The sequence below is a fragment of the Schistocerca gregaria genome, chromosome 10 (assembly GCF_023897955.1).
Source record: "Schistocerca gregaria isolate iqSchGreg1 chromosome 10, iqSchGreg1.2, whole genome shotgun sequence".
NCBI lineage: Eukaryota > Metazoa > Arthropoda > Insecta > Orthoptera > Acrididae > Schistocerca > Schistocerca gregaria.
In genome coordinates, this window is record NC_064929.1 from 195,001,176 (window position 1) to 195,026,381 (window position 25,206).

The 25,206-nt window shown below is 37.3% G+C and overlaps 1 protein-coding gene across 2 annotated transcripts in view; it reads right to left on the reverse strand.

The window, feature by feature from the left end:
- LOC126293413 (pre-mRNA-processing factor 40 homolog A-like) overlaps positions 1–25,206 on the reverse strand; it is a 150,117-nt gene that overhangs the window by 11,415 nt on the left and 113,496 nt on the right. The window contains exons 14-16 of one of the 2 annotated variants that reach the window (XM_049986637.1): positions 24,495–24,605; positions 19,203–19,376; positions 11,416–11,758 (exon numbers count right to left, since the gene is read on the reverse strand). In XM_049986637.1, coding sequence (XP_049842594.1) covers positions 11,738–11,758; positions 19,203–19,376; positions 24,495–24,605 — 306 coding nt within the window. In that variant the 3' untranslated portion in view covers positions 11,416–11,737. Of the gene's footprint in view, positions 1–11,415; positions 11,759–19,202; positions 19,377–24,494; positions 24,606–25,206 lie in introns of those variants that run through there. The other variant, XM_049986636.1, reaches the window with a different exon arrangement.

Below are 25,206 nucleotides of genomic sequence, written 5' to 3' on the forward strand. Positions count from 1 at the left end.
ATGTTTCAGTCAGCAATTATGAAAGTCTAATGTGTTGTTCCCTAGTTTCTGTAAGAGCATTTGTGGTGGCACACAGGGGTTAATGGAAAATCCTAGCATTTTATATGGTAAACTGCTTCACCTGTGCCCCCACATTGCTTGAAATATAATGGAACAATATTTTGCATCTAGAAACGAAAATGAATGACAGAAGTTCTTGCTCAGTATGAAAATGTCTTCCGAGTAAAGAAAGTATTATCTACAGGAAACCATTACAGAAAAAAGGTAATTATGTTTGGAGCATCAAAGATTTGAGGAACATACTTCACTTCCCATTTCTCTACAGTGTTTTTGACATTCAATTACAACCTTTTTTTCTACTTGTTCTAAGAGGACACAACTGCCTTGATAAATTTTAAGAAGAACAGGCTGAATTTTAAAATTGTGCCACAAGCAATCACTTCTAATTTCAAGGGTTGCTCATTCTCAAGTGCATCTGCAACATATGCGGATACAAGATGCTCATCAAAAAGAGATCACACGCCTCACGTAGCTGCGAGATGGTGCACTTTGTCTACTGTGCTATGTACAGTTACGTATAGCATGCAGTTTCTCTTTCATGAGGACGATGCACCCACATCTGTTGTAGGTGCATTCAAGAATGAGCAATGCTCAAAACAAGTAGTGCTTAATGAAGTATAATTTTAAAATACGGCCTGGTGAAACACTTGTCTTTTTTTAACCTTATCATCATCTCATGTTACATAATCAAACTTAAAGGCAATAATAGTTGGGCTCCTTCCCCACAAGGGTTTCTAATCTGGATCTAATTTTACAAACTGAAAGTGAATTCTAGTTACATACCGTCTGTTCTCGTAGACAAGCCAACCTCTGTACAGTCACTAAATTCCACTTTTTTATATGCATGGTATTCAATACTACGCTAGAAACTGTACAATCAATGCTGCAGGGTATTTCCTAGATGGACATCCCATGCCTGCTGCTTCTTACACTACCACCACAAAAATGTTGATTATAAAGTTGGAGATAACCAAGAGGCTGAAGGACCGATGAAAATGGAAGGATGATCACTGGAGAAAGAAACAAGAGATGACCTTTTTTTTAATTTTGCTGTTACATCCTTGAATGTCCGTGCACTTGCTGACAGTTATGTCTTTAGAAATTTTAGATAAGAAAAGGATGGGGGGATAGGAGAGGTTGGGAAAGAGGGAGAAAAAAAATTAGAGCTCAATATCCTACTGGTGTTGAGATCAGGCTTAAATAGGACAAGGATAGAAAAGAAATAGGCTATGGGCTAGTTCAAAGAACCAATACTAACGTGGCTTTCAGGTAATTTAGACATGCCACCGAAAACTGAACTTAGGATGGCCGGTCAGGTATTCTATTCCTTCTCCAACCTATAAGAGTGGAGTATCTTAACAGCTGTGCTATCTTCTTGAGGAGTATTAGCGCAGTTTGGCAATGATGGAGGAAGAAACTCATCAGGGACATAACATAAATGCTTTGCCTTAACCACTGCATCACTGATGTGAGGGAAGAAAGAATAAAAAGTGATACTAAACTTGGAAGCGAATACTGGGTTGTATGGATGAAATTAAGCTGTATCAGAAAATAATTAGTGTAAAAGACATATTCAAATGTTAATATCTCAAGCTATCACTATCAACTTCCTGTAGTGAAGGTATTTTTGTGATGCTTCACACTCATTGTCGTGTATAGAGCAGGGATCTTATTGATGAAGTAACCTTAAGAGTGTAAATTATTGAGGACGTAGAACAGAAACACAGGCTGAGTAGGTGAAACAAAAAAATACAACTAACATGGTAAAATGAAGCAGTTCACTGATAATATGAATGTGATTACAGTGCAGTTGAAAGCAACAAGATGAGTAGCAGAAAGATATTTGCCTTGTTAGTGAGTGGTGAGATGAAAAGTTCAACAAACAAATGGCTAGCTGACTAAAACTTTTGAAACTAAAAATCTCACAGGTTTTACATGCTTGGTAAGTGTCTCTGAAATAAATAAATGAGCACACACACAGAGTGTTGATTCACATTTACCTCACAGTATGTGACCCAGTCCCCCTATCGTCACCCACATTCACATGCAGTCCATTGTTAATGAAAATGGAATTAACTTTGCTGATTCCGTTATATTAACTTTTACAAATATTTTTGTTGTGTGTGTCCAGTTTTTTTTATATAAAATATTTTGTCAAACTTCAGAACACACCATTTTTTGTAATTACCATTCTTTTGGTACAACTGCTGGCCTTTTTCTCTTATTTAAAGGATATTTAGTGACAAATACAGGGACTCACTGTACTAAATGAACTCAACTATTTAGCTACCAGAAAGCAGAACTTCTGTTCTTAATTCCAGGCACAGTTTCAGCATATCATAAATCATCATCAAACACTAAATAAACATGTAAATAACTGTGAAATTTAAAAATAAAATTAAGTACAAAATCAGTGAACTAATTAGCTTGTTGTTAACATCACACATATACAGCTTATTTTGTAGTAAGTATTATGCTGATTAGATTTAAAAAGGGAACAAAAAAATCCGCTTTATGTAGTCTTCTAACAGCTACACATTTTTTTAGTACACTATACTGCCCTCAAGCTCTTTTTATGTACAATATTCTAACTAACCGACCATTCCAGGATACAATCACAAAGCAATACTTCTGAACATTCTCTGTCACTATCCTTCTCTGCCAGCCAATGCACACACACACAGCGACTGACTAGAAACAGAAAAGAGCCTCACTTTTCCTGGTTGGCTATGTTTGTTTCCAGTCAAGTTAACACTAGCTAAATTTCAGAATACTGCAGGAAATCACTACAACAGCTGCATGACTCGTTACAGATTTGCTTCTGCAGAACAACAGCACTGCAGAAATATAGAAGCTACTACAATGGAGGGCTCTATGGAAAAGACATGGTGCATCACATATTGCGTCTAAAAATTTGTTCAAAGACAAGGCAAGAAACATAGTACTTCTTACCACACACGTTTTAGGTAATAGCTTTTGACAGTAAAACTGAATATTAAGGGTATATATAAAATTACACCAAATGATATTCTCATGCATTCCTTTCTCTGGTAGAAAAAGGAAGTAAAATGATTCTTTGAAGAAAAAAAAAAATCTTCCAGGACTCTATATTTGCAAATACTAATGTTTGTTTCTCACATTATTGGCAATTATCAGTATAGGGCCATTTTGAAGTAACTTGACTGTATAAGATCATGGAGGCGACATCAAAATATCAGACAATTACCACTCTATCTAAACATCCACAACATCAAATTACGCAATATATTGCAGAATCCATAGGCATATTGTAAGCTTTAATACTATGAGAGATAAAGAGTATCCTTGTCCAAGCAGAGATTAGATTACGTATTAGAAATACAGTAATAACATTTTTCAGACCAACACCAACCTCACCGTGGGAAATGATACTTTTAAATTAAGCAGAAAGGTTTCATTCAGGCACAGAACAGAAGCTGGTGCTGAATAATTCAGTTCTATAACCCATGGAGGAAGTCACTTTACTTGAAGATATTGGACTCAATTTCAAAAAAATGTTACCAAACAAACAGCACGATATTATAGTTATTATTTTAGCAAGGTTATTAATTTCTCATGTGTGTATGTTTCATAGTAGCTAGTTTGCACATCTCACACTTACCATTAATATTTCTAAACTACATGTTAGGCCTTTCTCCTAGAAACCACTGTGGATCTTGGGAAACCGTAAAGCCCTTAGTAAAACACTGCTAAGAGTTATTAGTTGCTCAACCACAGACCTCTTCCTAACAGAGAAGTTGACTATCTCAGGACTTATTTATATTCATCTAAATGGTCAGTGTTCACAGGTCTTTGTGCATCCAAATTACAAAGTGAGACTTTAAGGAGCTTCAAGTGGGCACTTCCTGTCACCCACTATCTGACAGTCCTACTAGAGCAACAGTGTAGCACAGTGTGACAAAGCTTTCCTGTTGTCGAGAAATTTTTTACAGCTTTAGATCCTTCACTGAAACTTTGAATACTGTGCCTGCAGCTTATATAGTTTTTTCCCCTCTCCTTAATGATTTAAACGTGGGGCAAAAAGCCTCGCTCTTTGTAAACTACTAGAGATTCTCCAGTTCCAACTCTTAAATGTTAATGCGTCTCTTCCGTGATATCCTCGCACAAAGTCGTATCATGTAACTTTGTGCTGAAGTCCATGATTTAACTAGCTGGCTGGCATCCTACCATCAATACTTACTGTTGTGATACAGAGGCATACTCCATCTTTAATTCTACAGCACTCCAATACTTGTGAACATTTCAGTGGGATCCAATATTCAAACTGCAGGTAACAGATCATTAAATTACCATTTCATTTCACCTGTGCTCTCTCATATTTCAGTATTAATCCTTTCTATGATATCTGCAAGGTGCAAACATGTGGCAGATAAGTATTTTTGTTAATCATGCAGTTTCAACAACGTGAGAAATTGATGAGCGCTAATATAAAAGTACAAACTGAGAAGATTTCCATCCTGCAACACTAGCTTTATGCAGTGGCACTTTTGGATAAATGCTCCTCAGTTTTATTGCTGCATCAGATATGTTTTTATTCACATTCTTTCCATGACTCCCTCCGCTGTCATCGTCAAGAGTTAACTGTCATTCAAACAGGCCATGTTGTACTTTCATATGTATTTGGCCGAATTATGTGGTGGTGCTGTCACAGTCACGGAACTTCCATAACCTCTGGCAGCACATGGAAATTGACTTCGCAACTTGATCAACTTCGTATGAAAATACTGTACAGTCTTTTAGTATGACTTAACTTCGGATGGCGACAGCAGAAGTAGTCATTGAAAGCTTAAGTATGCAAACAAATCTGACACAGACACAGCTAGAAGACCAAGAAAAATTTATCCAAGAATTGCATTCAAATTGCAACATATAACTGGCTTCCGAATGTTGCAAGGTAGTAATAATTTCTGCTATGTGGCCCTGCCTTCAGTTAAACATCGCTGTCTAGTGGCAAAACAAAGGCAAATTCAGAAAAACTATGTTACACATGTTTGTCAAATCATTTTCTTTATAAGTCCACCTTTTACAGTACACAGTGTGGATGAACAATACAGCAAAAAATGCAACTATTCCTCCAATAAAGTGCATACCATAGGCTTATGAACTACATGTTATGCAGGCTTTTAACATGCTTTATTGTGTGCACTGTTATCACAATGAAATGTGTTTGTTTAATCAGAAGGGAATTTCTATTACCATTAACAAGGCTCAACAGTTTGTATCAGAGATTTAAAATTGCTAATTGTTTTTGATTGGGTAAAATGTGCCTAAAAGTAGTGTTAACTCTCAGGTAAATGATTTGAACAATATTATTTCCACTGGGACTGTATATTCACTGAGAAAACTGTGCATTTATACAATTTTTGGCCAATTATTTCAGCTAAAGAGCCATTTTCAAGCGGACCTTCAAAAAGTAACATTGAACATACAGCCAGTATCTACAAAATGTGTAAAGCATCATACTCATTGGAAATTTAAAAGAAACTTCTTTGTACAAGATGAGACAATGGAAAATCCAGCACAGAATAAAAATAATATTATTAAGAAAAGAGGCACAAAAAAGACTGTCAAACAAAGGTCTCAGTCAAACTGGCCTTCATCAGAACACACACACACACACACACACACACACACACACACACACACACACACACACACACACACACACAGAGAGAGAGAGAGAGAGAGAGACTGTTTTCATGTGTGTGTTAGTTGTGTTTGCGTCAGCATTTGTGTGTATGTCTATTCTGATGAAGGCCTATTTGACCGAAGGCTTTATTTGACAGTCTTTTTGTGTGCCTCCCTGTGACTCAGCATCTCCACTGCATGGTAAGTAGCAACTATCCTTTTCATAATTTTGTTCAAGATGAACAAGACAAGCAGTATCACAGCAAAACAGCAAGCAATACCATCTTAACAGAAAACAGGCAGGAATAAGTAAAGTTGAATTAAATTGTGGGTAGGATGCAAGGTGCTTTCTAATACATACCTGTCTACATATCTAATGTCATAGACATTTTGAGCCCTATAACTCCGGACATCATTTTTGTAGCTCACCCAAATAGTAATGTGATGTGCAGCCTCCAAAATATTAGAAACAAAACATGAAACTGTGAGATGATTACTGTTCTTGTATGGTCAGACTGGTTCTAAACATATAACGTCAGAAGTTAATGCTGAATTCAGGCCATTGTCATAAAATCAAGTCAGGGCAAGCATTTACTGTGTAATTTATCCTCCTCTATTATATTGGTGAAGAAACAAATTAATACAGTGCAATTTTGGTTCTAGGACAGAACTTGTTAACATCTTTCATCTGCAAGGAAGCATGGATTATATGTGAAATTTGTGTATTGATGGTTACTTTTGTCATCAGTAACTTTGACAAAACAGTAAAATCTGTGCTAGAAAACAGGATGTTTAACACATACTTCTTGTTACATTTCTGAAATGTCCCGTGTGGAATACAAATAATGGAAGATGTACAGGTAAAATCACTCACCATACTGTTGAAATGAAGCACTGAGTGGTCAACAGGCATATAAATATGGCTGAAATCATCACTCTGCTTTCAGACAATGTCTTCACTTGGGCCAGACTGACTATGTAGCCAGATAGGATAATGTAGCTGTGGGTGTTTGTTTTTTGGTTAGTCTAGTCTAGGTATAGTGTCTGTCGCAGAATACTGTGCACTGGTTTGTCTCGACAGTACTTATACTAGTCACATCAGTGTTTTCCTAAATCTAGCTATCTGTCTAATAACAGGCACAATATCTCCTTCCCATATGCGATGAGAAAAATCACTCATTAGAGAACTCAAAAGGATCGAGAACAAGCCTTTTCCGCAAATCCACTGAGATGTCACCGACAGTCAGGAGCAGACTGTGCTGTAGGCATCAAAAAAACAAATGCCTTCTGCCTTTCACAATATGCATTCCCTTGCCACCAACATTCCAACTAGATTTGACAAATATCGCAAAATCTGGTCTATCCAAACAGAATATGAACAGACTATGATAGATATAGGTGGGGAAAAACAGCTTCTTTCAAGTGTGACTGTGGAGCTTTTAGGCAAACTGTAAAACATACAATTGAAGGTTGCCCATGACAGCCTTCACTGGTGAGTGCGCTGAATTCTGCATGCTACTGAAAAGGCTATAGAATGTTTCAGCAATTATATATTTTATGTATATTTATATCCATTATTTTTCCCTTTTATATGGGCCCTTATTGTAGATTATTTATATGTAGGTAATTCTGATTTACTTCCGAGGACAACATTGTTTGAAACGTTTAGTGACTCAATGTGCCTGCCCACCGCTCAGTCATCAACTTTATGGCGAGTGATTTCTTATACTACTTCCATTATCTCAGATTTAAATTCACCGTATAGCAAAAGTAATTTCAAAAGAATGAATCATATCTATCAAGGAAATGAAATAATATCCACCATCTCACCATCTACTACTGAACTCTAACTACAGCTTCTTACTACCAGTTCAGAATGGTCTTTTTGCATGTCAGTATGAACATAAATACTAACAATAACGACTGTATCTCAAATAACACAAATGTCAAGTGTGTTTTACACTGTCGGGTGTGAGACAGATCTACAACTCTGTACACATCATACCCACTCTCGCTTTTTGTTTTGTTTAGCATTACTTTGATGTCATACTAGGAAAACAATAACAGAGGTGAGAATACAGTATGAGGGAACCATTGCACCATGTCATGCCTCCAATGACAGTACATTTAAGAGACTGATTGCAAGCTCATACAGAACAAAGATGGGAGGTGTCAGTTGGCTATGTCCATTTTAAAAGGAACAATCTGAACATTTTCGTTAAGCACTTTATCAGAAATCACAGGCTACCTGAATCTGGACCTGACTCCTTCCAAATCCAAGTCCAGTGCTGAATTACTACGCCACTTCACAAGTTCTGAGAAAGAATATTTATATATGCTTACACAGGGAATGGAAAAATGGAACATTAAATTCAAATTTTCCTGTATGTGTACTTATGAATATGAAGTTGCGGGCACTTTGTCACATTATGACGCAGACACACATTTTTAGTCACACCTTAAAAGTCACCACTTTAGCAAAACTAGCAGTGCTTCAAGAAATATCAGATATGAAAGAAACACCAGCAACAAAGTGTTAATACCAAAGAAGCGCATCACAGATTTATTGCAAAATACCTCTGTCCAATTACACCAATTAAAAACTGCATCAAGACTGTAACATTTTGTAGTTTGCACAATGAAATTAAGCATGCTACAAACATTGAGCAAATGTTAGTGAAAAGAGCAGCAGATAGCTATCACTACAATACCACTTTATTGGTAGTCTGCTAATTCTATTCACCCTTTATAGCCACATGGGACAGTGCACTGATAACTCTGATTTGCAAGTATTCAATAGTGAACTGTAAAAATTTAGAAGCAACGGGAGTTCCTACTCACACCTTGTTTGAACATGCTAAGTCAGGTCTTATCGGCTGCATCTGCATTCTGCGATACTATTATAGTCTTAAGGTGAAAACTACAAATATCATTACCATGCAGTATGCATAATTCAAAAATAAGGCACATTATCTAAATGAACCCATCCAACTTTACTTCATTGAATGTGGAATATCAACTGCATAAAAATCATTCTAAGACGACTTTTTACAATGTCAGGAACAAATGAGATTGTATAATCCTTAATGCCAGGGGCAATGCTACAGTGAGGAAAATGCCTTGTGACTAGAAGATGTAATTTGATATGGGTGGCTGCCTGTTTGATTGTTTCTCCATTTGTATCCAGCAGCTTCCACACTGAGTACCCAACAACTACAGTAAAATAAATATCTTTCACTGCTTACCATTTTGAAAGGTGAATTACTTTTAATGAGTATGTGCACATTTTAATAAGCAAATCGCATGTTACAACCCACTTGTATTCTTTTTATGAAAGTACATAGAAACTGTGTGCACACATTTTTGGAAAAGGCGCCTAAGGCAACAAAACAATATACGTAACAAAGAGCAGTAAAATCTCACACTTGTGGCTGTTTGGGTCATGTGTCAGTTTCAAGAAGAATTACAAGTTGTAACATAGATCAGTATTTAATAATTTAGTATGAATTATCCTCTTTTCAAGCATTTTTATAATTTTTTTGCAACACATCAGGTCTGAATAGAGAACTTTCTATTTTCTGATCTGTAAAAATGTTTTACACGAGATGTACAATTTCTTAAAAATGAAGTAATTTCATATTACATTCATAAGTAGTCATCTGGAAAGCCTGATATTTAATGTCACAAGTCCTCACTGCAGGTTACTGAGTGAGGTGGTGCAGAGGTTAGCCCACTGGACTCACATTTGGGAGGATGATGGTTCAATCCCACATCCGGCCATCCTGATTTAGGTTTTCTGTGATTTGCCCAAACCGCTTCAGGCAAATGCTGGGATGGTTCCTTTGGAAGGGAACAGCTGACTTCCTTCCCCATCCTTCCCTAATCCGATGAGACCGATGACATAGCAGTTTGGTCTCTTCCCCCAAATCAACCCAATTCACTGTAGTTGGTTGATTAAGTTTCAAGTAAACTGTACTTTTTCTCGTAGGTAATTCATATATTTTCTCTTCATTGAGATATATTACCTCTTTGATGAGAACATTCCATACACTTTTTATTTTCTTTTTTATTCATTCTATAGAGAGAACTATACTGATGATTTTCTCAACCCCCACCCCCCACCCCCCTTTTGGCAATCTAATCATACCTTTTATACTGTATGTGGTGTAACAAGCTTTGCTGAATTCGGCCTGAAGGTTTTGCTTTAAACATGGTACACACAATTTCACCTACTCAAATTTCTTGCTGGAAGCATCTAGCTTATAATAAGATGAGGGGGAGAAAGGGAGAAGGGGTGGGGATGGGGACATGTGTTTGAAAACCATGGTAATTGAGACTTCCCATTTGGTTTTCAGGCACACCAAGTGTCATTAATTGACATTTATGAGTAGTCTTGGATGTCTGAAGAACCAAAACTTCCAGCTATCTTGTGAAACAGTTACAATAGAATTGCAACACAACTGTTTCCATCAAAAACATTACTTTTAAATCTCTATTTCACAAAAACCTATTTGTACATCCATTAAAAACTTACATTATATTAAATGTTAAGTAATGACTACATCAAACACAAATTTCTCTGTTGATAAAGGAGACTTTTCTTATTGCTACACTAAAATTAAAGCAGCAGATTGTAGTTTTATCCCAATTCCCTTTTTGGCTTGCTTTCAGACGGTCATACATGGATTTCCCAAAAATGTTTGGAGCGGTAATGTATTCAGAAGTGTCAGTTCAAAATTTTTCTGAAGAATGTGCACTTAAAGACAAGACAGAACTTGTGCCTCAAATGACGTGTACCTAAGAAGTAAAATTATACACTCTATTAGCAATCTCTCTAGATACTGAATTATGGCAAAATGAACTACTTTCTTTCACTGCTGTTAATTGAACTGCTGCATAAGAACACAAACTTCAGTGCACGAACATTTGAGAAGCATAAAAAGTAGTTGATGCCTTTTATCAAAAAACTTAGTCCAAAATGGTTTCATCTATTAAAATGTTGTACTAACCTGCATTGCAGTTACAGGGCAAAAACTGTCGCTTGTGATTATTATATCAATGCAAAAAGAATTATATGACATTATGTGGGAGTGAACAAAACTTTAACATCCACCAGCAAAGTGCAAATAAATGTGTGCAAGGTCAGCAATTTAAAATTTAAGTTACATACAGTTTAATACTGAAATGAAACACAAAGAGCCTCACCCTAATTTAAGACACGACACAAGTAGAATGGAAACTGATAAACTATATGCAATCTATAAATCCCACATACTCCAATCAAATGAGGTGTACAAAAAATGGTTGGATACACATATTTCTAGTTAGCATCTATTAATTCCATGTGCCTCCATTTCTGCATCTGCTATTGATGAAAATTTCAACTCAATATTTCAGCCAAACAAAATGAAATGTAACAGAAGGAAGATCGTCAGTAGCACAAACCTTGAAATCTATCTTTACAGGTAATGGACATTTGCAAGCCCTAAACACCCTGAGTGTTTTTGCAGTGACCTACTGGTAAGTAATTCAGTAGTGCACACTGCTACCAAAACATTTGCTCTCATAAATTTATCAGAAAATAAAAACACAACATATGATTTCAATAAGAAATGTAAAGAGTTGGACAAACAAATGGAAAATAATTAAGATGTATACTATTTAGAAAGATTCAATACTAGTACTTGATTTCTGATTTTACAATTTAGATACTTTATTTCCAAAATGTAAACTTTACAGAGACACGTGTATATATTTACAAAAGTTCATTCTGAGTAGGCACTAAAATATTTACAAAGTAAATTTTGTGTTTAACAGTATCACATAATACATTAATTATTTCTGGACACTACTTTATCTGTACAAGGTACCCCAAACACACGGACTGCCACTTTATTGAAACGTCTCCATTGTGTGCAAAAGACATGTTTCTACCAATTCATTCCCAGTAAGCAGCAGATGAACATACTCCTTAATGAAAAGGTTCTGAGTACTGACCAATCAAGACTTTTCAGTGATATCGGGTTTTTTCCTATAAAATTCACAATGTACATAAAAAAAAATCATAGTCACTTCTCACCAAAGTAAACATTTAAGTTAAAAGGCATTATTTACAATAAAATTTCTAATACATATCAGAATAGTGCATTTTATTAACTACACAAAAATGCGACTTAGTTGAAATTGCACCGATATTTTCAATTCCTCCCGGCACGTGCACACTCACGCACGCATGCTCTCTCTCTCTCTCTCTCTCTCTCTCTCTCTCTCTCTCTCTCTCTCACACACACACACACACACACACACACACACACACACACACAGTTCCTTTCATTTTTCCAACAAACATGGCTTTGCCAACTAAATGAGTTGTGTAGAGTTTATGCTGCAAATATATTCACGAGTTAAAAGTTGTGAAAATGTTGCACAGCAGAATAAATCTGATTTCTACAAAGTACAAAACAAATAGCATCTAGGAATGGTTTACACACAGCAAACAAAAAAATGTGACAAGCCATTTTGCAAATGTTTACATTTTGCATAAATAATAGAGTTAATACAGTGCAACATAATTCAATTCCCCTAGTATAGTTGATTCATGTTAGACAGGAATTATTTAGAGATTTACATGATTTACCAGGAAGGTTTATTTTCAGTTGCAGCTGTAGAACAATGGCAGACAATACAAGAGAAAAATAGTTTAGCTAAAATTGATATGTCCAGTTCTCACGGCCCTGTTATCTACAAAAAATCTGTCTTTTCAAGTAGCACTAAAGCCATTACAATTTTGTCATGCCCACATGGAAGACAGTCTATTAATTTAGAATGGATGCCACACCTGTAGATCCAACTGTACAAGTCACACCAGCAAAGCTAATAACTGCAGTCAATCATTCCTCTCTTGGTGGAACTGATCTCTGATGAGACAATAATTATACTGAGAAACTAGTATCAGAGAAGAAATCTGTGCACTTGAATCAGAAGCACAAAGGAACTTCAAAGAAAACAAGGTGAACAATTTCAAACTAAAGGGGATGAAAACAAGAAAATAATAAAATTTCCCTCAGCTTTGTTTATTTGTGTAAAAATATTATTTGTGATTGATTTTGAAGCTATCAGCTTTCATCATCGGGCACCTTTTCTCAATTAACTTTAGCATCACACTCCCACAAAGTGCCAGACAATTAAGCATACCTTCTTCACAATCAATCGTAAATAATCAATCAATAAACAAAGCTGGAGGGATAGTAACTAATTTTTACCTATCACGAGGAGCTAAGTTTTCTACATCCTCCACTGTCATGGGATGAAGAAGAATAAAAGTAACAAAAGTGTTGAAGGGCAAGAAATAGAAGAAAATTTTTTTTAGATATTGGACATTTCCAATTTAGAGCAGTATTGCAAATAATTTATTACAAAAACTGGCTAATTTTAAACCATAGGTGCATATATGAAGCACGGTAGTTATTTCTCACAGTATTGTATGTTGCTTATTTGCTAGTTCACGTCTTTGTAATTCGGAGTGGGGAGTGGTGGGTAGGAAACTGTATTACACGAAACTATGAAACATACCTTCCAGTTAACTATGAACTTACCTAAACAAACAAACTTTTCAGCCCAAGATATCAAATGTATAATTGTGTGCTCTAGACATACATACTAGCGGTAAATTGTGCACTGTTAACCAAATACAGTCAACCCAAAAAGTTATCACTGCAGCCTCTGTGTAGTACATCAACAAATGGTATACTGGTAGTTGTTCGCACAACTTTGAACCAAAAAAAGTTAATTAAATTTCGAACAAACCACGGACAAATATAGTTAGATACGAGGCACTTTTAGAAGAGCTGAAGTTCAGGAGAGCTGTGGGGAAGAGTGCCACAGTAAAAATGAATTTCTTCTCAGAACTGTATTTTATGAAATCTAAACCGCAAGAAATTTTTTAAATGCAAGAGCTGTTTATTCATACTTGTCACAAAACAATGAAGTCGCTATTGGCAGGGGCAATAGAAAGAAAATACAGAATGTGGGGGTATCAGGAAGTGTCAATACTGACTCAGACCACTATCTGTCACTTAAAGTGCATTTCACTCCATTGTGCAGAAATAAAAATGGCTATACTCAAAAGTTCTGACACTCCACCCCATTCATAAGATAACACTGAGGATAAAAAAAAAAGATTGATGTCATCTACGGAAGGCTACGACAGTTACGGTGAGAACAACATGCAACAAGGTGATTAAAGAGAGAAGGCAAGCACAGCTCAAATGGAAAGATACCATCATTATGAGCACCAAAATAGACTTACTAAGCTATCAAATTAGAGGTAACTCGCTGTTCAGCCCAAACACGTACCCTCCAGGGACCAAATGGGGAACAATCAGAGCTACACATCAGCACTAGCAAAATATTTAAATAAACTCCAACTCAAGGAAATCTACAGAGAAACTGCACTTTGAATCTGTAATGAACCCAGACAGTCTCCCACCAACTAAGAGGAGGGACACACGATCGTTTCAAACTCTAATCCAACATAACAGAAGAGAAGGGCAGAATCATTGCAGAGCTGTGGAAACAGGCAGATGAGGGGTCAATCCAAGGAATTTTATAACTGAATTGAGCTAGTCGATAAGACATTGAGCCTTGTGGAAGCTACATTTATCAATATGATCCGTAAAGTATAATTCAGAGAGCTATCAGGGAAATTCTTGATCAGAACTGACAATAGATGAAGAGATTAGCTATACCCAATTTTCTTTACATGCCTGCTGAAGAAAGTTATTCACGAATGAATGAAGAACCTACTATGAAGAACACACTAGATTGAGAATTGATTACAAAAAGTTAACACTCATCTGACAATTTGCAGATATCACACTTTTTAATGCCCAATGTAGAGCAAACTCTTCAATGACTTAGCAGTTGAGATGAAGACTGCCAGCAACAAGCACCAGAGATGCACCTGGTGCCATCCAATCAATACAGAAGACTTAACACTTGCAAATACCTTAGAAAATGGACAATCCCAAAAATAATAATGATTTGGCCATGAACATTAGGTGCACTGAACTGGGGAGAGCCTACCACCTCTGTAAGAACATTTGCATATACAAATCCTTTCCATAATGTCATTGTGAGACTTTCAATACTGTTTAACTTAGAATGAATGAACACAGTAGGAAAATGACAACTTAGGAAACTAGGATAGAAAGAGACTGAGAAAAATCATAAGGTCTGTTAAAGAACATTGTGCATACAGAATCAGACACAAGGAACTCTTGCACCATAGTAATAATTGGAAATTGCTCAAAAACCAATTACAATCTTTCAACTGGACACCAATTCGATGTAATCCTTCCAGAAATGGAGCTACATTCAGTGTGGAATCTGAATCACATGTTGTTCCTGGCAAAGCTTCACATTACTGTGAGATGAGTGACCAGTATTCGACCCTGCAAACTTTCTGTTTTCAGGCACACACTTTGTCAACATAACCTGTGTCAAGAGAAGGCTAATCCAAGTGGTCGTGCGGTCCACATAGACAACAGAAGAATCATGCTAAGGACCTTCAGCACTGTTGAGGGAAAGCAACCATCACAAAATGAATGCAACTAGTTAAGAAAGGCCTTGAAATTGACCGAAATGGCATTCACAATGGGGTTCAGTATGCAACAGTTATCAGAAGGCCTCTCCGGTCACTGACATCAGTAAAAATGTGAATGTGAAAATGAATCCAGTTCATTTGGATATATAAAAAAAAATGTATAGCACCAGGACAAGAGAGAGTCGTGCATTAAGAGGAAAGTTCGACAGAATTATGAACTGTGCAGTCGAATGTAGGTCTAAATGGAATGATACAAACATTGAACTTTTGTTCAATATTTCTTCCACACTAGTAATTATAATAAAATGTTGGATTCCTACACTAAGCATTTAAAATCCTGATATTAACTAAAGGGCTTGAATTAAGAGTTCAGGAAACAAAATATGAAGTGTATCTTTAGAGGTTTTCATGGTGACTTCTGTGATAACATCTCTCACTACGGTTCTGAGGAATTCTGTAGCTTTTGACAGCTGCCGCCACCACCACAAAAGAATGAAAAGCAAGTACTCACATTTCTATGATGTCCTTAAAGAGTGGCGAGCTCCCTTCAAAGATGCCAAATGATCACATATATATGGAAGTCACCATAATAAGAATGAAACAACAATGCAATTCCCAATCAGGCCAACAACTAGAGTAGTGTTTATTGCTCTATGGTACTACCCCTACACATACAACGCTGGTAAGAAATGAATATTTATCATTTAAAGGGGGAAGGATATGGGACAAGAATTGTGGCACCCACTATATGCACTGTAATCTCCGTCTTCACATGTGTATTCCAGTTCTCTCATGGCAAGATAGTTAAATCAGAATTCTTTGAATGCTTGTATATTCACTAAAAGCTTACAGAATACCAATGAGAGCATTTTATTAGCAGTTCTCTGAATCCAGATACAAGGTAAATGAATGTATTATAATAAGTAAATAACTGAAATTGTCTTCACGTCAAAGGAAATAAGGTCATCACTAATTTCTTCTCAAGGATAAAGGTAAAGCTGTCATCTTCATAAACTTCATTTCCACAATGTTGGAGGCAGCATGTCACTCAGATATTGAACTGACTTATCCAGCCAGTTAAAGCCCAACATAACTAAACCATTGTATGTCTAGGTATTTCTCACACCAACAGGTGAAAGAAGTGATAAGTGACAAACAGAAATCTCAGCACTGACTGGGGATGAAACCTGAGACCTATGGATTTGCAGTCTGGTATTCTTCCACTGGGTCACTAACATGAAACTAAATAGATGTTTACACAACTTTAAAAATGTGTGTGGAGAAACACTTAAATTATGGCAGAAATTAATTTGTTGCTCTCAAATTGCTCTCTGTCTCAAAAACTTGTTCGCATACATAATTTTTATTTATTCTTGGTTGGTTAAATAGTGAAAAGTTGTCAGTACTAGCAAAAATCTTACTTTGCGCACCCCCTGAGCAATCTGGCCTAGTCAAACATTTTCACTTTGAACAAGACTCTGCCATGGAATATCAGTATTTCCTGAGAATAATCTTATTTCCTGTTGACTGAGAAATACATTAATACTTATTTGGATTAATACTTATTCATATGCATTGACACACTTTTATAAATAGTGAAAGAGAATATATTACTGGTAACTAGTCTCTGTTACGTGTGTCTGTTGCGTTTTTTAAACTTGTGAAAAAATGCTACCAACCTATGTACCTAACAGCACAATGATTTACACCACCTGGATTGTTCTCGCATAGAAACAATGCGAAACAGCCACTGCTGATCAAAACTGGTGCGACCTATGTACTGAGTATTGATAAGTTTGCAAAGAACATTTCTGAAAAAGGAAATGGATATCTTTGTCGGTGTTCCTAGATTTTTTTTTCCTACTTCATAATTAGAAATACAACTCACTACACAAGACCAGAAGAGGAGGAGAGCACACTTTAATTACTAAGTAAGTAGTCATTGCGAAAAATAAAATAAAGGTGACACAGTACAACAGTTAACAATACAGGAAAGGGCACCGTTGAAGTTGAAAACAGGACAGAGCATAGAAGATGTCTTCCAGAAACTGTGTTCATAACTTCTGTTCCTTCCAATACTTAACAAATGAGCACCCATATTATTTCAGCCTCAAATATGGTCGTTTTTGTCATTACATATGGCAGGAATATAAAATTACAGAAAAAATGCAATGTTTGGCCTGTACCAACTTGGGGTACCGTTGATAAGATACAATATAACTGAATAAAATTGCCCCTCACTTTTGGAACCATTAGTTTCTGTCCCAATTTCAAAAACAGAAAGGGGCTTATCTCTTTATGTGTATCTGTATCAGCAGTACTGGAATTTTGCTACTGGTAAGCCATTCAGTCTCTCTGTAATTTGGCAGTTTCCTCAAGTGATTTTTTTTACACATAGCTCTTTGGGAACTAGAATGTGACTGATGTGATGGCAATACAGGCTTTTAGAATTATGCTTTTTTCTCATGTGATGTACTACTGGAAAGAAATTAAGATTCAAATACAGAATGATGGTCTGAGAGACAAGTTTCATCTCAACACCAACATGTTTATACAAAGTGCAAGGATGTGAGCATGTGAATCTATCTGACACAGGTTCTCGATTAGTAAATGTGCTTTTATGTGGAGAAGACACAAAGTTTTGATGATTTACTTTCTGCTTCAATTATATGGCAGAAATGTTTGTCCACCTGCAGTTAATACAAGGATCATTTTTAACTAAGTGCATAAATGACTCCTTAGCTATTAGCTCCATTGCAAGGTATAGCTCAATGGTTAATTTTGTAGTGTTCAGTAACTGAGACCTAAGAGTTGTCTTTACAACAAACATTACTCCCCAAATACTTTGACAATTCATTGTAAGATACCATTAAATCAAAACTGACAAATAATTCTCTTGGCAAGAGCACAGTAAAAGCAACGCAATATGGACTATGCGTATTTGTACTAATGTAGTACAGATAGTTTCTATTGACACTGTAACATACTTGACGCCATATATGACATTGTAGATAACCGCAATACATTTTACAATAAATACTTGGCACAAAAATGAACACTACCTATTGTATCAAACATGCGACCATCACTACCACACAGAATTAGCTATTACCAATAAGAAATAAAATACAGCATCTGAGAAACTACAGCAGTGACAGAATTCAGCTGTAATTTACAATGATCACAGGAATTAACCATATAAAACACTACAGCATCTTTTCGGGGAGACTAGTACCTGAGGGTGATAAAAGACTTCTGGCAACAGTGACAGGTGACTGCAATGAAATGGCAATAGGAAGTTAAGCTTTTATGGTGGAACAATAAATTCCTCTGATGAAACACAAAGCAAAATGTAATGAGGACAATAGGTAACACTCCAAAAGAAGGGACTATTTGACATGCACTCTGAATACTGAAATACTGTAACTGACTGATCACTGTTATAAACTAGCAACTATAGGTTCTTTTTTATACTAAGAAAAACAAACAGTGCTGAACTTTGTACAAAGGCATCTTTCCATTTCTTCTCAGCTTCCAGACACATTCTACAAGATAAGAAAATGCTGCTTTAGTCTCCAATTTTTATATTTCACTCATTCAGATGCTAAGTACTACCAATACTTCACGTATGTAATGAGAAATACAGAGAGTCAATTTGCTCTGCCTGCCAACCGCCTGCTGAGGAGAACTGCGGGGCACCGCAGGAAGAGCACCACCCACAAAAGAACCCGGTACCTTACCCGAGAGAGAGCGACTAAAGCTAAAAGCCTCGATTCCCAAAGTCGCGGAAACACCCAGAGTGAGGACGGCCCGAACCGCCGCCCGTTAGTAACGTGCACACGAGTGGTGCCATAGCCTGAGCTCAACTCACAGAGGCGGACCGGACGCGCTTCTTTCGGCTCTTCTTGTGGTGCACGCGGCGGGTCGAGGCGCCCGCAGTGTCGGAGCTGCTGCCCGACCGGCTGTGGCCGTGCCTCTGGCGCCGGCTGCCGCGACTTCGGCTGCTTGGGTGCTGGCCCTCCTCTGGGCCCGAATCACTTTGTTGCTGTGGATCAAATGTTATTTGTATTTTCACATTTTGATACACCCCGTTACAGTATCAAGCAATGAATTAAAATTTGGGAAAGATTGCAATTAGTGCACCAAAATGTGCTTTTAATTAAGACACAAAGGAATTAAAGACATTAGCTGCCAGTGGGCGTTGATTTATATCAATAGATTAAGTTGAAAATTTGTGACCAGATCGGGATTTGTACATAGGTCTTCTGCTTACTAGGTAGATGCGCTGACCACTGTGCCATCTAGACACATTAGTCACCACAACCCCACGGACTACCCTACACTCTAGCACACTCGACCTCTTATGGGAATCGACAGGATGCCACAGCAATGAGGCTAACGAACAGGGGCACTACACCAGTAGTGTGCGGAGTAAGTTGAGAATCTGAGTCTGAAAAGTGTTGTGCTAGGGTAGACCGTGCAGCTGTGGCGACCACTGTGTCTGGGTGATGTAGAGGTCAGCACATCTGCCTAGTAAGCACGAGACCTGGGTTCGAATCCTGGTCTGGCCACAAATTTTCAACTTGCCCCATTGATATAAATCGATGTCCACTAGCAGCTAATGTCTGTAACTCCTTTGTGTTTTGATTCGTAGTGGCCAGAGGACCAAAATGGTGCCTGTTCTTTCAGACATGTCAATAAGAACACACACCACACATGTGCTCTTAATTTATTGTTAAGCTATACAATATCACTGGCTTACATGATACACAATCATTTTGTAATGTATTAAAGTTACCCTGATAGCATGTGGTAACAGCGCAGAACAAGTATCTGGAGAAGGGAGTGGGGAGGGTATAATACAGGAAAATAGAAAGAATGACAAAGAAATACATGACTATGCAAGGAAAGATGACAGTTTTGTGAGAAGGGAGAGAGTATCATGAAAGAAAGGAGAAATGAAGATGTGAGAAAGTGAAATGAAATTTTTGGGAAGTCAGTCAGGTTTAACAAAAATTTAAAAGATAGAAATGAAGATTTTAAGGAGATAAAACATGAGGAACCCCCTACAAGAGAAGTCTGAGGGGGAAAAGATTAAAGTGGTACGGACTTTGGAAGAGGATGGACAAGATGAGGATGCCTAGGAAGATGCATGAGAAGATGGAAACCAGGAAACCAAGAAAATGCCAAAGGACAATGTGCTATAAGGGCCTGGAAGATAGCACTCAGAAGAGAGGAGATATACTGGAGAAGATAGGAAGTCTTGTGTTCCAAGCAGACCCTTATTGTGAGGGAAATCTACTCTAGACGATGACAATGACTCGTCTCTTCCGCAACTGATATTTGTAGTGTATCAAGTAACTTGACTGTACTTGCAAGCAATGAAACAGGGAATTAGAAAGGTACAAAGGGGAAAAATCTCTTCCACCATTCTGACAAAGTGAAGCACTCAGACAACGCAGTCAAATATCAATGTAACTTCATACACATACGCACCATCGCTGAGTATGTGAAAGATCAGAGCTACAATTCTCTGACAGGTAGGAGAGCCACCAGAGTGTGTTAGTGCTGTTTATGTCTAGTATTGTATCCAGGCCTGGTAGGTTATATAAAGGGCACGAATAGCATCAAATGTTAAGTAAGGACACAGGGATGACACATACTCATGTGAGACAACATTATCATTATCATTATCATTATCAGCACCTGCTAGTCTGAAAGGAGCCTAATTGTGCTTGTCCACTTGGTTGGCAGAAATGTGCAATATGCAGCCTTATGACGTATTCAGATGTGGCCTGATGTCTGACTACACACGAATGTGAGGGCGAGCATACTAGATGTCAAGCTTCCAGTCAACTACACGTGACCACCACAAGCGAGGATTGCCGCACCTGCACCTGCCATCTAAGAACAAGTAACGGAGCCCCTGCAAAATTCTATGTCAATGCACACCATTGCTTGGAGACTTACATCAGGTGGACTAGCTAATTACCGTCTCGTGTATACACTGCCATCATCACCACAACACAAACGGCTGTGTTTGGAGTGGTCCTGTGACCAGGAAGCGCGGAGTGCTGATGAAGTGCATCACACTGTGTTTGACAAATTGTGGCTCTGCACCATCTCGGGTGCCACCATCAGTGAGCATAGAGGTGGCCTAGAGACAGATCCCATTCTTCCAATGTTTTTGAATGGTATGGTATGAGGAGCCATCAGGTATAACTTCAGGTCATGGCCAATGGTGATTGAAGGAACTTTCGCAAGTGATGTTTCATTTTGTTTCCTCTTCCCATTCTGGGGCTTAATGTTTTTTTGTCAGGCACGTAACGTAAACTTCGTAAGACCTGCGAGTTATCTAGTGGACTTCCAATAAATATTCAAATACACAGACATTTCAAGTGCTTAACTTTGTAATTATATTTACTTAACAATAAATGATGGCGTCCTCTTGGGTAAAATAGTCCGGAGGTAAAATAGTCCCCCATTCGGATCTCCGAGCGGGGACTACTCAGGAGGATGTGGTTATCAGGAAAAAGAAAACTGGCGTTCTACGGATCGGAGCGTGGAATGTCAGATCCCTTAATCGGGCAGGTAGGTTAGAAAATTTAAAAAGGGAAATGGATAGGTTAAAGTTAGAGGCATCAAGGGATAACCAGTTTAGTATTGGAGGGCAGCGTGGAGGGTAAAAATCGTAGAGGGAGACCAAGAGATGAATACACTAAGCAGATTCAGAAGGATGTAGGTTGAAGTAGGTACTGGGAGATGGAGAAGCTTGCACAGGATAGAGTAGCATGGAGAGCTGCATCAAACCAGTCTCAGGACTGAAGACCACAACAGCAACGACAACAATAAATGGTAGAAAAACATGAATTTTACATTAGGTTAGGATAGATAGACAATACTCTAGATAAGAGGAAATAGGCAAATTCTAGATAAGATAACATTCTGCTGCAGGGATTGTGGCAGTAGTGAGGCTACCTGGTCAAAGCAAATGAAAATAAAAGGAATATCAAAATGATGGATTTGAGTGAATACCTTTCTCTTTTGTTCTCTATCACCACTTACAAACTGCAAGATTCTTTCCTCTAGATTTTTTCATCTGTTAACACTTTTCAGCCATACAAAACTCCTGTATGTTTTGTAATGTCACTTACATACTGGCCTTTAGGTCACTGTTTTAGTATTTTTTTCTCTCTTAGAAACAAGCAAAAAACTTACCCAATTCATCTGCTACTCCACTGCCTGGCTACATGTTCCACACAGGTACATTTCATTTTCATCACAGTGTTTACTTTGCTTTCACTTTCTTCTCTCTGCCAGACTCCCATTTTATTTTTGTTTTTTTATTAATGAACTTGGTAACTGAATATCATTCACTGCCTTATTTATACCTCTATCCAGATTACACTCTGCTCTTATAGCTTGTGCCCCACTGACTTTTATTGATGTTTCATTCTAGGTACTTCAAACTAACTTCACTGGTACGTCTGTTCCCTGACAGATTTGTTCATATTCCCGTCTCTCCATGAAATTCTCAACATGCATCTCTCCATTCCTCACTGAGTAGTTGTGGTTGTCAGTCGAGAGACTGATTTGATGCAGCTCTCCATGCTACTCTATCCCGTGCAAGCTTATTTCCAAGTAACTACTGCACCCTACATACTTCTGAATTTTCTTAGTGTAATCACCTCTCACTCCCTCTACGATTTTTACCCTCCACGCTGTCATCCAATACTAAATTGGTGATCCCTTGATGCCTCAGAACATGTCCTACCAACTGATCTCTTCTTCTATACAAGTTGTGTCAATTTTTTCAGTACCTTCTCATTGGTTACATGGTCTACCCATCTAATCTTCAACATTCTTCTGTAGAATCAAATTCCAAAAGCTTCCATTCTCTTCTTGTTTAAACTATTTATTGTCTATGTTTCACATCCATACATAGCTACACTACATACAAATACTTTGAGGAATCACAGGTTTAGGTTGGTTATGGGATTATAAATTCACTCTCACAGCAATTAGTCAAAACTGATAATATACTTTCTGGCTTCCTGAAAGCACTCCACAACGTTATTATTCTATTTATTTCTTCAGACATCCATCACTCGTCAAAACTCATTAACTGTTTCTACTTCATTGTTAATTCATACTGTTTTCTGTTTAATACATTGGTTTCACATTATTTTTGTCTTATGTAATTCCTTACCACACCTATCTTCAAACATCTTGATTAATTTCTTCCTTTTAGTGTTCATTTGGGTTTACAGCAAAGGCAAAAAGAACAAGGTGCTCAACAGCTGATGATTCGAATATGTTCCATTAAAAATGATTTATTAAAATCCAAGAATTTCTCTATGTGATTAGTGATAATTTTAGTAAATGTCTCTTACACTAAAGAGAAGATGATAATTTTTTAATGCATTATCTGCTCTTGTGAAAAGATCAGTTAAAGCATTGTTCCAGTTTTGGGAAACTACCTTCCTTTGCTGTCTTTTCTTTCTTTATAATCTTTCTTTCATTGTGTCCACTTTTTTTTCCTTCTTCATTTCCATCTCCTTCTCCTTCTCCGTGTCGCCCTCCTCCTCCTCGTCCTCCTCTTCCTATCAGACATCTGATTTACTTATTTTATTAATGAAACTGGAAACTGAGTACCACAGCTTGTATCCCATGTACTTTTACTGGTAAAATTCACTCTAAGTACTTCAAATTAGCGTCACTGGTACATTATAACTGTGACACCTAGCTTGAACATTCTATCTCTGTGAAAACACTAACATTGCAGGCATGCGTCTTTGAACAAAAAGACTAATTTTTTTCCAAAAGTAACATGTTAATGGTCTAAATATCAGTCATATTCATATTTTATTTTCTATACCTATGCAAATGCAAGAATATAAGAGTACAATCAGCAAACTATCATATACTGGCAACTCCAAAAGGTAGCACTTGCCTTGGTTCAGTCCATACTGACAAATCAAGCACACATGAGAAGTTTCAAGCGAAAAGTAATCTGTGATAAGGTTACAATATAAGACTAAATGCTGTGCATATTCATGGACATGTCAATACTTAAGCTAGTAAGAGAAACGTGCTAAAATGGATTTTTTTTGAACAGTGGGAGGAAAAATTTTAAAGACAGGTGCAAAAATTAAACACTTACACTGTACGTTCGAGAGCGTGAATGAGATCGTCTACGGTTCTTCTTTTTCTTAGACTTCTTTGACCTTGAGTGGTGATGGCTACAAGCTTCTTCATTTTCATGTTGATATTCCTGCAAAAAAAAAGCAAATAAATAAGATTGGATACAGTTGCTCGAAGAAAATTACAATGCTGGGACCTCTCCTGTGGAAAATCAAAGTACAGTAATGTAACTTTTATTTAAAGTTTGATTAAAAAAATAAATAAAAGCCTATGCTTCACACCACCAAATTATAAAAAACACGGATTTTTAATTATACAAATCGAGGATCCCATCTGGACTGCATGTGCTGGAGATAGAAATGTGTTAGGCAAGTCAGATCTCCTAAAGTCCAATTAAAATGGCTCGAAAGTTGATGTCTGCCACTTGTCACTATAGAATTCACACCCGCTGCCAGCTACTGCTCAGTTATGGGCACACTAACATGGCAGGTCACTTCACGAAGCCTGTTAATGTGTAACGTGGAGCAACACTTAAGAGGCCGTCGCCAATCAAGAAAACGGTGATCAACAATCTGCGGCAGAACTAAAATCATGACACTTTGTACACAGCGTTTAAGGCTGACCTCTATGAGCAAACTCAAGACAGAAAAATTTCATAATATGTTTGTTTGCGTAACCATTTTCCGCAGCAAAGTTTCAGTTTCAGCAATAACTGGCTACATAGGATGCCA